Source organism: Pithys albifrons, chromosome 4, assembly GCF_047495875.1.
Source record: "Pithys albifrons albifrons isolate INPA30051 chromosome 4, PitAlb_v1, whole genome shotgun sequence".
Lineage (NCBI taxonomy): Eukaryota > Metazoa > Chordata > Aves > Passeriformes > Thamnophilidae > Pithys > Pithys albifrons.
In genome coordinates this window covers 64046262-64064907 of record NC_092461.1, presented here as the reverse complement: position 1 = coordinate 64064907, position 18646 = coordinate 64046262, and the positions used below count along the sequence as shown (strand labels likewise).

At 43.8% G+C, this 18646-nt stretch overlaps 1 protein-coding gene across 1 annotated transcript; it reads left to right on the top strand.

The window, feature by feature from the left end:
- Positions 1 to 15001: 15001 nt before the first annotated feature.
- On the top strand, positions 15002 to 18154 carry RRS1 (ribosome biogenesis regulator 1 homolog). The gene has a single exon (XM_071554425.1). It carries the CDS (start codon positions 15040 to 15042, stop codon positions 16120 to 16122), a length of 1083 nt encoding a protein of 360 aa, XP_071410526.1. The 5' UTR covers positions 15002 to 15039; the 3' UTR covers positions 16123 to 18154.
- The last annotated feature ends 492 nt before the right edge of the window (positions 18155 to 18646 follow it).

Here is an 18646-nt window from a genome sequence, read left to right as displayed (position 1 = left end):
CAAGGGTGCCAGCTCATTCTGGCAGAATAACTTCCCTTGTCCCCTTCTACTCAGCAGAGAAAAGTCTCCAGATAGACAAGGCCATGTTTCTCCAACTTACTGACTTCTACGGAAAAACTTCAGGTTTTATCTGCAAAAACAGACAGAATGAGGACATGCAGTGAGGACAAGTGACCTACTTGTGGGGAGCTCTGGGGTGACATAGCTCTTTTAACACTTTCATGCAATCTTGTGCCTTCCACAATGCCTCTGACCTGCAGCTTCAGCAGAAGGAGATACTTACCAGGGCTGAAAAAGTGAAAATGGGAACATTGCTGTGATCCAGAGGTGTGACTGCAGCTCATATTTCAGTGACCTTCAGCTGCCGGCTTTGATGCCAACAGCAGTATGTGGGCACAGACGGTGCAGATCTGCCCAGGACCCTGGTGAGCAATTGGCTGTGGATGTCCTCAATGTCACAGCTCCCTTGTTATCTGTAAACCAGCCAGGAAATTTCAGGTGAGCTCAGGATGAAAAGGCAAGTCACAGTCCACCTCCTGAAGCTCTCAAAAGTGAGGGGGCAAACCAAAATGCTGATTACATGGGACCTCTTCATACTTTGGAGATCCAGGTGCAGTTGCTGGCATGCTGGAGGGAAGGAATGCAAAGAGACTACACAAACCTCCTGAAAACCTCCTGTATATCTACATGTGCACTAGTCTCCATATGGAGCAGCAGCAGGTTAACTACGTGCATTCATAGAATCATCCAGAGGCTTTTAAACCTTCTGATCTTACTGCAAGAGGAAAGCTGAAAGCAGGGCACTAATTTATAATGAAGACATTTACAGAAGTAAGACTCTTACCTGTTTACTGTGTGGTATCAAATAGAGGATTCTGTGAACATGTGCATCAGATAACAGTGAAAAATGTATCTGCATTATTTTTGTTAAATATCTCACCAATGTGAAAGAAAGACTAAAGGTCATCTGTCAAACATAGTTGTGAGGCAGGGAAAAATCCTCTCATGTTGCATATCTTGAAAACTTTCAGCTCGTGATATTTTTGTTGAACAGAGAAAATGTGATCAATTAATCATTAGGAGTCCTGTGCCTGATAATGGAGATCAAGAGTCCCTTTTGATGATGAGTTTAAGATGCTTTTATTAACCTGTCTCAAGATGGTTGATTGCTTTCTAATGTGATGAGACTCTCTCCAGCACTTGAATTTTAAATATTTGGAGATCTTTATTGTCAAATATTTCTCAATAATACTTCTCAATAAATGAATTATTGTGCAAATTAAGCTCAAGGTAGTTTCTAATAAAATTAAGAGATATTTCAGTATTCTGTAAAGGTAACTAGTATGAAGACACCTGGAAATTAATGAGGAACTAGGTGGATCTCATTTTTATTTTACACTAAATTTCTAGGTAGGTAAATCCATTCATTTCTAATTCTAACTGCCTCCAGGTCTCCAGTTAAATGTTGGCTCATTATAACAGTGCATCTGTGAGTACAAATTAATTCATCTCTGCCCTGGTCCTAAGGAGCAAAGCCATTCTTAGCCTTGATGCTTTCTGATACAAAATCTATTTTGCATCTCATTGACTATATAGATTACATTCACATTTGTTTCACAATTCTGTTGCATAGTTAGAGTAGTGCAAAGTGATGTCTGGCTAAATGAAAATCAGGCCATTGCACATAAATTTTCATTCCTGTTTCAGGATCCCAATTCTCATTTAATTTACACAAAAGTGAAAACCAAATAAATCTATTTAAATCTACTGGACTGTACAAATGAGAGAACAGAGTAAGGAAAATCTTAATTAGATGACATGAACAGCAGTATGTATGGCCAAACTTTGCAAATGAAGATTTGGGAGGAGCTCTCCCCACGTGGGTGTGCCCTTCCAGCCTGCGCAGTGGATTTTTTAGGTGAGGCACAGCGTGTGCAGAACTGGCCTCACAGTTTAAGTCCAAGGGTCCATTTGCCACGGCCAAGCGAGTTTGGACAGTGACAGTGAAGTCCTCGGGACTGTCACAGAACCCGATACTAACTGGGCCTGACCCTGCTGAGCATCGAAGATCTGACAGGATGGGATGGCAGGGAGGCATTGAACTGCCAGGGGACAGTCCCCACTGAGACTCGAACTCATGACCTTGGGCATTCGGAGTCCGGAGTGCTCTCCATTACACCACGGGACTGCCCTGAACAGCAGTGATCCATGTTTAAATGGCTGCATGCTTTGTAGAGTTAAAATATATAGGACTTTGTTCATGCACCCTTTTTAAAACTCTGACATTTAGGCCTACTTCTTGAAAGACAGCTCCAGTATCAATTCTGAATTTATGAAAAGAAAAAGAGCACAGTTTCTCATTAGGTTCTGCCATCCCCAACTATTTATGGTAGATGACTTTCCTGTACCTTGTTTTCACCTGGTGATACGTTAGAAGACAAATTATGAAGTCACTAATTAGGCTGGTAACTGGTCAAATTCATATGACTTTGCTTTATTGGATGGCTACATGACACACTGCTCAATTGTCTCATCTGCCATCTGCTTTGGTGTCAAGATGGGCTTTTTCCCAAGTGACATTCTGTTGTCAGTTGCAACATTCTTGACATTTCAAAATGTCTTTGTTGAGAATTTTACAATCTACTTCAGGTTTCCACAAAAAAGTGTTGTTGATCACCACCAGTACTACAGGACTTGCTGTTTGTGGCAGCCAAAGGGATCATTCACCCTGCCATTTCCAGGTAGCACCATAGACAATTCTGAAGCTTTACAGGCCTTTCTCCCAGTTCCCTGCCAATTTCACTTCTGAGAGAAGAATTCAGAGGGGTTCACTTGCTCTGTTTGCTATTTTGCTCTTCACTTGCTCTACCTGTTCAATATTCTTCTATTCATCTACATGATGCAAATACAACATCAGATGACTAATATTGGCTATGTTCCATGAGGTCTTAGTCATCTCATATAGTCAGGACTGCAAGAGTTAATATGTTATTGAAATGCTTAGCTTACGTTTTTCAATTTAATTTAAATGGACTGGCTGTGTACTGCACTATATTATACTGCACTATATTATACTGCCTACTGTATTATATTTTAGAAGGGGGAGCCTCTCATTAGGCAGCAGTTGTACATAAAATTATGTTATACTGTCTCATGAGCTGTATATAAACTAAGTGTGTGATGCTGGGGAAAAAAAAGACATTCCTACTCTTTGGGATACGAAAAAGAAGGCAGGAAGGCCATTTGCAAGGCCATGTTACTGATGTTCATTTGAGTATCAAAGCCTAAGAAAGATGTAGGCTTTCTCGAAGAAAGCTCTCAGGAGACAGCAACAAGAATAAAAAGTTTGAAGAACCAACCACAAAAAGGATTTGGAGGCACAATTATCATCACTGCAACTTCTGGAGGTCCTTCCCTTTTGCAGTGCTGCAACTGTGTGATTTTTGAATTCCTGACGCAATCATCCCAGCCCACAAACATGCTTTCTTGAGAAAACCTTAAAAAATCTCAGGAAACTGTAGGGAACAGTGGGGAAAAGGGGCACTGCTGAGGTCTCATTCACAGTGCCTGTGTGGGCAAGATACAAGGATCTTACTGTCTGAAGTATATGAATGATCTTTGCCCCTTCCATACCCTTTTCAACCATTTAGCCTAATTGTACCCTCTGAGGGTGCCTACCTATATCTTGCAGATACTCAAACTGTTAGGAACACCCTTGCACCTAACTGTGCCCTAACTGCACACCTTCAGAAACAAACAAAACAGAGCAAATCTCTGACTGGATGCTGTAAAGCTGTGGCCTTTTAATTAGTCCCACTGACAGTGTGGGCACAAAAGCAGGCTCAGATAGTTGGCAAAACTGATGTAACTCAAGGCAATGCCAAGTCACACCTGTCAAGGATCAGGCTGTAAACCTGTACAGTAGCAATGACAGAATTTGGTTTGTAAAAGCTTTCCAGATCCTGTCCTGCAAAGGTTTCATAATGAAATTAAATAACTGCTCTTAAACACTGAAAAAAAAAAAAAAAAAAAAAAAAAAAAAAGCTTGTACCACACAGAAAAAGGTCACAACAGCACTTATGTTTCTACAAGAGGTAATTAACATATTATTTGGCCTTTCGTTTGCCAGTTCTTATAAAGTGATGTACATGGCCAGCAGTTATATAAGGACTCTAATATTGTACTAATGTTAGCAGAGAAAAATTCATTGAGAGACTCCCAAAGTTGCAGGGATGGATTCCCACTGAGAATAAATACACAGAGCTTCTCTGTGAGGACTTCCCATAAGACATGTACGTTGAAACAAAACATACATCCCAGAATCCATGTTCTATTGGCACCCACACTCCTTCATTTTGATATCACAGTGAGAACACAGGGTTTTACAATTTTTTATTCAGTGAGGTTCATTATTGGAGGATTTTTCTTTCAAAACTTACAGTTAAATGCATAGCTCACTCCAAACCTTTAAATCAATAGGACTCTGTACCCGAGTACCTTCCTGGATCAGTCTGCAAACAAGAGTTTTCCCACCTAGTTTAGGTAAAGATGAAGCTGAAAGATGAAGCAAGGTAGCAGTCAGTGTCTTTTGGTTTGTCTGAACAGCTCTCATTTGGCATTAGCCCTCATTATCTTGGCTAGCCCCACTCACTGCCCACAGTTCACGGAAAACCTCTCTGAATTTTACTTTCCTCTAACGCAAATGGAAACATAGTGACACACTTTCAGTGCTGCTACAGCAAAAGTTTGCTATGCATTTAAAGTTAACATGTGTCTTCTGGATCAAGAAAGCTCTATCATCCCATCCGTTTTCAGACAGAAGCATAATGTGGAAGCAAATTTTCCTTGAAAATTGCTGTTGTGTTACAACCCTGAAGGACAGCAGAACAAAGGAGTATTTCAAGTGACTTCAGAGTCTTGTACATCTGGGCATTTTGCACAGAGCAAGTTTTCAACAATCTGTTGAAATTTCCAAAATTATAATGAAACCAACTTAGAATCACAGGCTGTGTCCTGTTTGATCACATCTCAGCAAATCTGCACATAAAAAAGGTGAGTTTGCAAAAGAAAGAGATCAAAGCTTCAGTTCATTAGGTTTTTCGATTCATGTTTACTATTGTCCGACTGGGTTTAACCTGCAAATCGAAACAAAGGAAAACACAAGTGGCTAGCTTACAATACAAAAGTAGCTAACTGAAAAGAGGTAGGAAAAGCATTTTACAAAGATAGTTTCTTTTTGTATGTATATCACTTTAAACTAGTGTAATTTAAACAGAAAATGCAAACTTAAGTGTGAGGGTATGAAAGCAGGATCAATTTTTTTCTCAGGGGACAGCAATCAGTATTGCAGTCAAAGTGCATTTTTCCTGTATGTAAAACAAAGATTTAATACCACCTTGATGACCACTACTAAACCCATTGAGATGATGACAGAAATCTTTGAACTTCCAATCCAAGCCCAGCCTTTTTTGCCTAAGTAGACGCTTGACAGCATCCCATCTACTTTCTTTTTGTTCAAATTTCTGGGTTTAGAGTGTTTATTTAGAAGACACAGACTTAGCATCAGGTGCTTCCATTGTAATAATCCACAGCCTGAACAAGAATATCTCCCCAGATCTGTGAATATCCTCAGTTCAGACCTAAACCACCTACAGTGTTGTTTTTTTTCTTTCTCTAATCAGTAGAAACATAATGAGAATATGCTTTATCTAGAGTTGCTTTGCACAGCTTGAGTAAATTGGAGTGAAGGAAAAGCTGCAGTCATTCAAACCATTCATTTAAAGAGATGTTGGTCACCTCCTTCTTCCCTACTGATTCTCTAAAATGCATTTATAAAGTATTTTTCCATGTAACTTTCCTCTTCTTTCATCTACTCTCTGATTGTAGTTGTCTGTATTTTCATTGGTGTAGGATAAAAAACCAGGCAAGGCCTTAGCAAGTGAGAGAAAATGAATTGCTTTCCAGTACATAACACTGCCCACAGCAAAGGTACAGCTGGAATTTTCCATGATCCTTTAATTAACTAGTAACATCAATAAGGGTTGAATCACAAGCTTAATTTACAACTCAACTATTACCCAAACTTACCATCACCTCTTTCTGAAACTTACCAACACCTGTTCCTCACACTTACCACACCATTCACACTTATCATGCCATTTATATCAGTGCATTATAGGAAAGTTAAGCCTAGCTTACTCACACAATTTAGTAGATACTTTTTTCAGGTCCCCAGAAGTGCTCTATAAACCTGCACCAGAAACCCATGCTGTGACACACCTGGGCACCACAAGTGACTGTTCAGTCCACCAATAACCTAGTCCAGAGACAGGCTGTGGGCTGTAGCAAGATTTCCTCACAAATCACGTGCACTCAGGCTTGATGTATCACAGTGTCTTGGTTTGAGGGGAAAAAAACCCCAAAATGTTTACCCACAAGCGGGGGAGGGGGTCTTCTCCACAATAATCATGCCACTCTTTATCAAATTTAAGAAAAAAGGAATTTTAATAGATGAAGGATAACTGTTCTTAACTGCTATATATAAACAGACTAGTGCAAACCGCTTCCCCAACAGCACAAGAGAAAGAAAAAAAACAAACAACAAAACCCAGCAGGTTTTCCTCCAGGAGGAAAAGTTATACTTAAGCAGTGTCAAATGTCACAGTCCGGCTGGCTGCGGAGTGAGTTTCCAGTAGTTCCCAGTCCCTCTCCAGCGAGACAGACGAGTGGTGAGCTCCCAGATGAACTCTGTGTCTCTTGTCCCAGATGAAGGAAAAAGAAAGCTGAAAGTGGGGAACCACCACGTGTCCTGCAAAAGCAGCTGCAAACCTCTCTCTCTCCTGGGTCACTGCCCCAGCCGGGGCGGGCAGGCTGTGACGGTGCAGGCGGTGGTCAGTGCAGGCGGTGGTCAGATTGCAACAGAGGCCGGGATCCCAGATGCAGGAACCGGGAGAAACAGCCACGGCAAGGAGAAAAGCAGCAGCTCAGCCAGAAGCCCCAGCAGTGCCAGCAGAGCCACTTCTCTCCTCGGCAGCCACCGCTCCTGCCTTCCACCGAGCTAAAAAAAAAAGATGTCCCCAAAAAACAAAAGAGACAAACCTGCCCCCATCCAAGTGATCAGTAGTTAACTACTTCTTTTGTTAACTGCTGGCATGGGCAGTTAGTGGCAGGGGAGAGAATTTACATAATAATCCCAAACTACAACACACAGAAATAATTAGGAATACTAATGGACTTGGTCAGGGTGCAGACTGTGAAGAACAGCTTCACATACAGGAACAAGTAAGTAAACTCAATAGAATTAACAGGCCCTGGAGATGGAGTTGAGTAAGTCCCTGCTCATCGCAGGCAGGTTGGACTATATGGCCTTTAGAGGTCCCTTCCAACTTAAACTATTCTGTGATTCTACATCTGCTTTAATGCAGTGAAAAAGGAGGAACAATAAAAGTGATGAGTGATGAACAAGGATATAGGTGATGGGTTATGTGGAGCACCCTCTGAAGCACTCTGGGTGCTGTGCTTTGGGTGCAGCAAGACAAGTATTTGGAAGCCCAGAAAGTAAGCAGATGTTGTACCATCTTCAAAAGGAAAGGAAGGTGTCCTTTGTCAGAACCAGGGATATTTGGGCAGCCAGAGAATGCAAGTGCTTCACCCTGTAAATACTATAGAGAAAGAAGCAACAAAAGCAACTCAGCAAATGCTCCTATTTTCATACAGCACCTCACACTAACAAGTAGTCCCAGAGGCAAAGACTGAACATGAGGTGTATGAGAAATCTGTAGGTTTTAAACCAACAGTGAACACTGTGGTGGACTAAGCCATTTGTGCACCCTTGGCTAAAGAAGCAAATATTTTAATTCGTCCCTTTCATTTATACTGTGAAAATATTTATTTACTTTCATTTTATTGCTCCTAACTACTGCTATACACAAAATTGCCCTGCCCCTGCTTCAAAATTTCCTCAGTAAACTCAGAAAAATTACAGATTGAGCAGTTCCCACAGTGCCCATAGAAAGATTCTGGAAACTTACATTGTATCCCATTTTTGCACTTTTTCTTGTAGTGCAGCTGCTGATGAACAGAGGAACTCTGCGGGAAACTAAAAGAATAAGGATGCACTGCACAGAACAGCTGATTTGGGTTTGTGGCATCAGAAGGGAGGCTCTGAATAGCTCAGAGAGTCTCGTCCCCTCTGAGGACTCAAGAGTTCTGACTGCAGATTAGGACAGGGATTTCCTGCCCCAGCTCAGAGGGCTCTGATGCAGCAGCAGCAGCAGCAGCAGCAGCAGAGAGGTTATGTTGTGGCAGCCAACCTCAGTCCTGATTCCAGCTCTCTGCACCCACCCCACTGGGATGCTCACAAAACCCTTTGCAGGAATGACTGAGAAACCTATGTAGCAACCAGTTTAGTTTATAGTATATTACAATGCAGTAACAGCAAATTGGTGCCAGTTTCCCTTACTGCACCAAGCCGCAAGCTCTGGTTGCTACACGAGCAGTTACTGGAGGTCTCTGCTGCTACATGAGCAGTTAAGCCACCTTTACAAGACAGACATCTTCAAGAAGAGGTTTGGTAGGCTGCTGCAGGCACAAATCATGATTGTTTCTCCAAGGGCAGCCATCCCTGATTATGACCCAAGCTGTGGTTAACTCCCTCAGGGACAAAACCAGTTTGAGAGATCGCTGTTCCCTCTGCCTCACCACAAATTCACACTCCCACCCCACCCCAGAAGCTATGCTGATTCAGCTACTCAGTAAGGATAGTCTAAAATGTGTGAAATGACTATGTTAATCTCCAGGACTTCTTTTTCAGCATAAGAAATATTTTACCCAAATCTGTCGTCGCTGGCTAATGATGTAGAGTCACAGCCTTAGGCTGTATGACATTCAGAGTGAAAAACATTTGCTTAACAGAATTCTGCCTAATTTATTCTGAACCACAATATAGGTAGATGCTCATACAGGTTTATAGATGATTCTTGTCTTACACGAAATCACTTGTGCTTACATGTGGTTGAAAACTTCCCTGATATCTTGGATTCAACCTGTAAAGTGCCATATTTATGTATACAAAAAGATCTAAACCAAGACTTCTTTTCCATTTCCTTGATAACTGTCAACTGAAAATGTATTAGCAAGACCTTGAAGTTTTTAATGTAGCTTTAAGAACAAAATAGTTTGAAAATTCATTGAGGACAAAATTCTATGCTGACAAATCAGCCTTGCTGCTGAGTGGAAATGTGGAGGATAAAAGGTTACAAATCATGTTTGGGGAGCCTTTTCCTTGCTCTCAAGTAATGCCAAGGCTTTGAAAACACCTTTGGCAAGCAGCACTTCAGCACACATCTCCATGTCATCCAACAAAGGCTGGGAGATGAGTCAGGCAGTTCTGGTTTGTGAAATGGTCATGGTGTGCATATGAAATGAGGCTTGGGTCTATGTCTAGCCTCAGGTTCAAAGTTACCCAATGAATCTCTGAAGAATCATGGTCCTGAGTGCATTGCATTATTTTGCTTTGAGATCAGGTTTCATCTTTTAATTTTATCAAAATCAGTATTTAAATCTCTCTTGCATATGTGAACACTGTTATCTGCATAAGCGTGGTCATATGCATGGAGTATTTGCACATGCACATAAAAGGCTGAGGTTTTCTATTGAAAACATGTCCCAAGAAGGCCACTGCTGGGAAATGGATTATTTCTGACTCACAAAAGCATTAGACTATAAGAACTGACACAGTCATTGTCAGAAGATATACACTTCTCTCAGATTCACAGTATTGAACTTCCTGCTCCATTTGATTTGTCTTGTGTCGTCCTGTCAACAAAAATCAGTAGTGACCATGGCACATCTTTTGTGTCATGGATGAAGACTTACATGTTCCATCTCACCCTCAGTGTCAAAGATATTTCCAACCACGAATCCAATCCAAGAAGAGAGGAACCAGTTTTGTTCTGGTTCCAACTGCAGACTTAATCAATGGCAATTCTCTGTGCGTGACAGATTTGTTCTAAAAGAAAGAAATGCGTTCAGTGGCTTTTTTTTTTAGCTTGTGTAAGTAATCTTATGCCAAAAAGTAGGTCTACTCTAGACAGGTGATAAGAAGGACTGACCCTAGAAAAAGAATGTGTTACTATGTTGCCATTCTTTCCATCACTGCTTAATAAAGTTCTCACTCTGTTCTTTAAATTATCCTAAAAAACACCCAGCAAAACTTAGCCAAACCATCAGTGGTACTTCTAATATTAAGACCATGCTACAAGAAAACTTTCTCAAAAAAAAAAAAAAAATCAGGTCACTGTAGAGCTCATAAAAAAGCAAACCACATCACAATCTGTTCTCACTCTGATTCCCTAATGCATAGCAAGATAGGCATCAAGCACTCGGGAAGGCCTCAAATTAGCTCAGCTTTCTTTTGCTTACCCAAAATCAGTTCAGTGAAACCACACAGTCACAAAATGATGAAAATAAATTATGCTCTACCCATCACTTTCCACAGTGCCTGCAGTCATCCAAATCTCCCTGCTATCTCACCAGCTATCTACGTTCTGGCTTCTGCACCAAAAATCAGGCTCTGCTTTGTTATTCACTTGTAACTGCATTCCCAACTACCCAGTCCTAGATTTTGGAACTAGAGCTACAGCTTCCTGAGTTTTATCTGCAAGTTTTTTTTCACAAATACAGCATTCTGCTATAGTCACATTAAATCTTCAGACAGAACACCTGCCCATTTACAGACCAATCAGAAATGCTTTCAAGCATGTGAGCACAGATAATACCAGGAACATCAACAGAACTTACTTAGAATTAAGCATCTCCCTTATCAGATTCCTAGTAAGGCCTTACAGTTATGAAACCAAGAGGAGGAACAACCTGTTATCTGTAATGAGTAATTTAACTCTTCTAATAGGAAAAACTATGACTAGCAAGTGTATTATTGTTACACTGCTGAAGTCAATTCTCATATTTTATAAAATAATGTGCCTAAAGTTTTTGCAATTTTTTTCTTCCTTAAAGACAGTTCTTTTCATCTTATATGGACTAGTGACTAGGAAAGAGTCTTTGTTTAGCCAAATTTCCACTTCTATACTTCATTATTTGGGCTGAAAAGGCACTTATTTGTCCCAGGAACTAAGACACATGCTGAAATACATGAAACAGGTCCTACAGGGGTAAAAAAAAATTATCAAGAAGCAGAATTTGATCCAAAAACTATTGTACTTAATTTAGCTTCAGTGAGCAAACAACTTCCCCCTTATATGAAGAAATCCTACAATACGGGCTTTTACTTCAAAGTGTACTGAACAAAGTAGTGGAAGGCAAGGATTTGGAGATAGTGTGGATATTTTGAGGGCACTTTCTACTATTTGCTAAAATTATCAGCACTTTGAGTTTTCCCGATAAAAATGTTCTTCATAACAATCCTCACAGAAGGCTTATGAATTGGTTGAATCATCTTGTAACTACATCTACTGCCATCCAGAGGTAATTGGGAAAAGTTTGAAGAGTAAATCTAAGTTAATAGTATCACTAACAGTGAGACATGAATCCTGTGTACTAGAGCAGTTCCTATCAAACACAAACTCAAAGCTGTAACCCAGCTTAACAGAAACTACAAAAATAAATTTAAGTAGGATAATTATTTATTTCTTTCCAAAAGAAAAAGAAATCCAACAGACTATCACATTGATGCTGCAATTATTTCGGTGCATAACTTACATTCTACATTATGCTTTCTATTAATCCTTTGAAAAGTGTTTCTGCAAATTACATGCTGCCATTTAATGTTTTTCATGCAGTTAAAAAGTTTTATGTAGTTAAAAAACAAACAAACAAACAACAACAAAAAAACCCCAAACAACCCCATAATATTTTACAGCCTTCTTCACCCCAAAGAAAACCTGCACTTTGCAAAAGCATCCAGATTCTGTTTGGTCACCTCACAATAAAGAAAGCAAGGAAACACTCACACACTAAGGAATTAAGCACACACACACACCATGACATGTATTACTATTGTTCATACTGAAGAGATGAAGAACCTCATGGAAAGGGAAAGCAATCATGAAATTGTTCAACTATCTAGGGACTGTAAGTGCCCACGTTAGGTGTTTTCAAGCCTATGGCTGAGCACTTACAAATCCAGCCCACTGGCAGTTCAAGAAATGCAGTATTTGAGCTCAGGAACTCAAAAACAGAGATTATCAATATGCATAAACTTTTCTAAAAATTCATTCTTCCAAAACTTGCTGAAAAAAGTCCATTAAATAAGTTGCACCATACATGAGATAATGAAAGAATTAATTTCCTAAAAGCTACTTCTGTAATTCAACATAGGTACCACACTTTCAGCTTTTGAAAAGCCCAAATTTGCAGCAGGACCCACACCACTATTCTCTTAACAGAAGGGGTATGTCTGCTTGTAATTCCCAGCTCTAAACCGGGAGCACAAGCTCAAAGTGTGGCTATGATTACTACAGTGAGCATCTCAGATGCGCCTTCTCAGAATGGGACAGTTCCCCAAAATATCCATGACTATTTGCAAATCTTGGTTTACAAATCCACCTAAATATTCTTCCTACTATCACCTTTCCAACCACACCATGAAACCACAAACTGCAAACACAAAAAGCACGGTCGTGCTCTGAGGTGCAGATTTCTGGAACACACAAAAATGCTGGAATTGAGTTCTACACAGCTGTTTCCAGAAAGTAATTTTTACCTTCTGAGATTCTTCTATATGTTTTCAGGTAAAACAAGAAGATCAGTTCCTGGCATGCATTCCTGCTATTCCAGTAGTAATCATTAACACTTCAGTGAATTTAAGAAGTGCAGTAGATATTACCAATAATGTCCTCTCAGTCCCAGACATTTACCTGAAGCATTCTGGGGTTTGTACAAATACAGGCCAAATGAAAAGCAAGATATTAGCTGCATAAGGATGAAACAGGAGGGTACATGGGTCAGTGTAAAGGTATTAACCAGACTGCCAAAACATCTCTTCAAAGAACTGTCTTTAAAATTAATTTCATCTGCAATTCCAGACAAAAGTATGAGCTGTCCAAGTCAGGGTACAAAATATTATCCAATGCCATCTTGTGGTAAATGAGAAAATAGTCTGTGCCATTTGGTTTGAATTTAAATATATAGGGTCTCTCCTGCTCCATAGTATACAAAACATGTTCAAAATTGCTGTTTTGGGGGGAAAAATGTTATCAGAGTTAAAAAGGATAAGTTGTGATATGCTAGTCACTAGAATTTGAGAATCAGCTATTTGTCTTCATCTTACATATTGTTTTCATTTCAACAATACTGCTGTGGCATTACACTCAGAATTATTTCCATCACTCCAAACCTAAGTAAAGGCAAAGATATGATATAACTTAGTAAAGAACTGTACATAGCATAAAAACTCCCATCACTTCCCTCACCTACAGTTAAGTGCTACCATGAACTTGCTTTGAGAGCACCAGGGATCAACTCAAAATGTCATAGCCATACAAACCCAAGCACTGTATAGCTATAAAAAGATTCTTTTATAGCTCATTTGTTTAAAAATAGCATGGAGGTGTCTTTGACCCAGCTGACTTTTGGGTGCACACCATATGACCCGATCACCTCACTTGTAATTATGCCTGATGAGACATCTGCCAGGTGGCACTGCTTCCCAAACGCTCTTCCTCCCCTCCCTTCTCTGCAGGGCGATTTACCCACAACTCCTGTGCAGGTCTCTGGGGTCCTGCAATACAATACTAGAATTTTGGTCCTGCAAGGAGCACTCACAGGCACTACTTTACAGTAAGGAGTGACAGACATAACCATAAAATTCTTTCCAGAGAGAGTAATCAGGCATTGGAATGGCCTGCCCAGAGAGGTGGTGGATTCACCATCCCTGGAGGTTTTTAAACTGAGATTGGACATGGCACAGAGCGCCATGATCTGGTAAATGGACTAGAGTTGGACCAAGGGTTGGACTTGATGATCTCGGAGGTCTTTTCCAACCCAATTGATTCTATGATTCTATGATATGCTTTAAAAAGGGAATAAAGAAGGGGGAAAAAACCAAAACAAAACAGCTAAAACCCATAGAGAAAGTATGTTGCTGTGTCGCAGTCCCTGTCCTGTTCAGTGTTTGTACGTCATGGCACATCTCTAGTGCAGGCAGAGGTAGGGGAAGCTGCAGGGCCCCATTGGCTCTGCGATGGTCCCACCTCTGTTTTTGGCATTTGTCTGCCCTCTCCTGCAGGCTCGTCCTGCACGTTTTCCACCTCATCGCCCCTTCTGGTGGCAAGCAAGAGGTGCGTTTGGGGTCAGCCCAGCCCCCGCCTGAGTGTCACCGGGGATTTCATCGGTGTCATTGGGGATACCATCAGTGAAGGGTCCAGAGGTTAAATTCTGCGAGGAGCTGCTGAGGGACCTGTGGTTTTTTAGCCTGGAGAAGAGGGGGCTCGGGGTGACCTTATCGCTCCCTACAACTACCTGAAAGGAGGGTGTAGTCAGGGGAGGGTGGTCTGTTCTACTACCTAATAAGCGACAGTTTGAGAAGAGAGCCTAAAACTGTGCCAGGGGAGGTTCTGGCTGGATTAGGAGGAATTTCTTCACAGAAAGGGCGATGAAAGATTGGAATGGGCTGCCTAGGGAGGTGGTGGAGTCGCCTCCTTGGAGGTGTTTAAGGAAAGACCGGACGTGCACTCAGTGCCATGGTCTGGTTGACACGGTGCTGTTCGGTCCGAGGTCGGAGCCGATGATCTCAGAGGTCTTTTCCAATCTAATTAATTCTGCGATAGGAAGCGCCAGCCCGCAAACTAGGGCTGCAGGAGTCCGCTGGCACGGACGCCACGGCGGGGGCGCCCCCGGGAGGGTCTGCGGGGAGTGACGGGTCCCTCGAGCGGGGCCGCTCCCTCCCGCGCCCCGGGACTACATGTCCATGCAGGCATTGCGCTGACCCCGTCCCCGGAGCCGGGCTGTTCCGGGTGCGGCAGTTCCGGCGCGCTGACCCGGAGCCGCTTTCCCGCGCTCGCACGTGCTGCCGCCGCCGCCATGGCGGCCGTGCGGGTGGAGGCGGTGCTGGCGGCTGCCGAGGAGCAGGAGGCGGAGAAGCGGCGAAGCATCACGGTGGAGAAGGAGCTGGAGCTGGAGTTCGACCTGGGCAACCTGCTGGCGCTGGACCGCAACCCGCCGGCGGCGGCGGCGCTGCGCGGGGCGGGCCCGCGGCGGGAGGCGCTGCTGCAGGCGCTGGCCCGCGACAACACGCAGCTGCTGGTGTGCCGGCTCTGGGAGCTACCGGCCGAGCGCGCCGGCGGCGCCGGGGGCCCGCTGGTGGCGCGGCTGCCCGAGCCCGCGTTCCGCCTGCCGCGGGAGAAGCCGCCGCCGCGGCCTCGGCCGCCAACGCGCTGGGAGCAGTTCGCACGGCTGAAGGGCATCCGCCGCCGCAAGAAAACCTCGCTGGTATGGGACGAGCAGGCCAAGGAGTGGCGGCGGCGCTGGGGCTACCGGCGGGCGGGCGGGGACCCGGCCCGCGCCTGGGTGGCGGAGGTGCCCGCGGGCGCCGACCCCGAGGAGGACCAGTTCGCGCGGCTGCGGCGGGAGAAGCGGGAGCGGGTGGCGCGCAACGAGCTGAACCGGCTGCGCAACCTGGCCCGGGCACACCGCGCCGGCAGCGCCGCGCCCGCCGCCCCCCTGCACCCCACCGGGCATCAGGACCGCGACGAGCTGCGCCGCGTCGCCCGCGTCGCCCGCGTCTCCACCGCCTCGCTCGGCCGCTTCCAGCCGCGGCTGCCCAAGGAGCCAGCCGAGCCGCCCTCCCGCAGCGGCGGCAAGAAGCGCCGCTTCGAGCCGCTCCTGGGCAACCTGGCGGCCGAGCGCAGCCGGCAGCTGGAGCTGCTGCGAGACATGGGCAGCAAGAAGCCGGTCCTGGACATCACCCGCGCTGTCAACAAGCAGATGCGCCAGGAGGAAGCCGAGGCGGCCGCCGCCCACAAAGGCAAGAAGCAGTCGCAGCGGGGCAAGCGCGGCCGCCGGCAGCAGCGCCCGGGCCGCAGCGGCAAGCAGAGCGGAGCCCGGCGGCAGCAGCAGCAGCAAAAGCCTGCAGGCGGCGGCACCGGCAGGAGGAAGAAGGCGTGAGGGACAGTGGACACGGGCTGGGGATACCCACCGAGGCGTGGGAATGGACTGTCGCCTGCAGCCTCCCACCTGAAGCTCTGTTCACACATACTGGTCAATAAATGTGCTCTGGCCTTTCTGAAATGTCCTCATTTTGGATTTTACCTGGCAGGCCAGGAGGGCTGTGTTCTTCATCCAAGGGAAATTGGCGATGTGTCAAAGGAGTTGGGAGCCCCAGTTCCCTCCAGGCTGGGGGTTTTACAGTGACATGTTTCACGGGTAATGTTGCTTCACAGATGGCAGTACCTGTAGCATCTCTAGGCAGGACCGAAGCTGAGCAAAGCTGTCCCATATTCAGGTAGCTGGGACTGGAGATGCACCGCAGCTGTGACCTCTTTTGTTATGGAGTAACAGCCACAGATAAAGTTAGACAAAGTTAGTTGGTTGCTGTATTCTGCTCTGGGCAAGTGGCCTGACGGTGGAGCTCTTGCTCTGCTAAGTCAACTTCTGCCGCTCAGTTCTGGTGCTAGGAATGTGAAAGCTTACCGTAAGATTTATTGCACGGCCTAAGAAGTTGTACATATTTTCTAGAACGATCTGTTGAGTAGAAAAGGAAGTCAAAACCAACCATTGAATTCAACAGAGAAATGTTTGTATTGAACAGAAAGTTAAAACCTAAATTTCATCCTGTAGTAACAGTAATCCATCATTTCATAGAAATAGTTTTATTTCCTTATCAAGCAGTTTGAGAGCTGGTAGTGGAAATGATTTCAGGCTGCTGCACGCAATTCCTTTAAAATTCGTAGTGTAACACGTACACTTCAAATAGGAAAAAAAATTGTCCCAATGTGTGGCTCAGCTACAGGAAGGATGCTGTTCTCTGGTAAGAAAGTAAAACAAATTTCAGCAGTCTCAATTAAGTTAGGTTTTCAAACTTTCAAGTATGTGAATTGTTAATGATGTTACAATGCCTCACTGCACATGAGTTTTTTAAAAAGCTGGGTAACTATTGCAATTCTGTTGTCTGATTCTGTAGCAGTTCAGTTAGGATGGCAGCTTCAGCAAAAAGCATCTTGAAAGAAAAGTCTCGTGTAAGGTGGCTGCTGAGGGCAGAAGGGAGCTTGAGTGGTATCGATGGACTGAGTAGTGCTTAGCCATGTGTTCTTTGCCTCTTAAATGCTTCTTGCCCCTGTGCTTAGCAGTCTGCACTGCAGCAGGCTGCTCAGACTTGCTGGTGGCAGGAATGGTCTTGTGGACACAACCGTTTTATCAAGCCTTTGGTGTGAGTATCAAGACAAAGCAGGGAAAAAAAAACCCTTGGAGAGGTGGAAAAGGTTGTTCAGAGATTCATTCCAGACCTCTGAACTTCCAGGCATTTCTGTAGGACATGTCTTACACCTGCTCAGCCTGAGAGATGGGCTCTTTCCCAACACACTCACACCGATAAGTATTCTGTGCTGTTGATGAGATTATTGGTAAACTGTCCACCAAAATTCTGGGTGGTTTGAGCATTTCTAGCAGTGATGCAGTAACCTGATCAGAGGTGCAAGTGCTGTCGCTTCCTTGTGCTCACAAGCGAGTGAAGGTTTCACAGCTTCATGTGGGGTCCTGGTCAGGCAATTAACCTGCTTTTCTGAGCTCAGCATCTTACAAAATCATAATTTTTAAGCTCAGCTGATCTGTTCATAGGATCATAGAATTGTTTGGGCTAGAAGGGACCTTAAATATTTAGTTCCAACACTCCTGCTGTGGGCAGGGACGCCAGATACTTACATGTCCACAAAACGGAAATTTTCAATATCTAAAGTACTTTTTCTTTCCTAGAGACCCAAAGTACACCAGCTGCCTGCCTTTAAAAATGTATTGCAAATCAATTATCTTTTTGATGCGTTAACCCTTTTACAATTCCATAAGTAAGACATGGCAGTATACAAAGGCAAAATACACCTGTTAAAACAGAAAAATGATGCTTGCTTTGTCAGAATCCAGTGTTAGTTTGCTTAACACTGTTATACTACTCTTTTGCTGTTAGCTAAGCAGCATAGCTTGAGGCATCTTAAAAATATGGTTACAGAATTTTGATCCATCCTGCACTGTAGTTTACCATGTAATTTCACAGAAGCATGGAATTGTTAGGGTTGGAATGGACCTGTGGAGATCATCTAGTCCAACGCCCCTGCCAAGGCAGGGTCATCTAGAGCAGATTACACAGGAACATGTCCAGGTAGGTTTTGAATATCTCCAGAGAGGGAGACTCCACGACCTCTCTGGGCAGCCTGTTCCAATGCTCTGCCACCCTCAGTGTAAAGATATAGTTCCTCATGTCAAGGTGAGACTTGTGTTCTACTTTATGGCCATTGCTCCTCATCCTGTCACTGGACACCACTAAAAGAGTCTGAAAAGTATTTAACTTAAATTGCACTGTACTCGGGACCGTGGCTTTTTTATTATTTTCACTCTGCAATTCCACTACTTTCAGTATTTTTCCATGACGAATACTATGACACTCACTCAAGGCTTAATTTTCCTTTAGTAGCTCTTCATT

Coding starts and splice junctions, on each gene's coding strand:
- RRS1 (XM_071554425.1), top strand. CDS start 15,040: ATGGCGGCCGTGCGGGTGGAGGCGGTGCTGGCGGCTGCCGAGGAGCAG.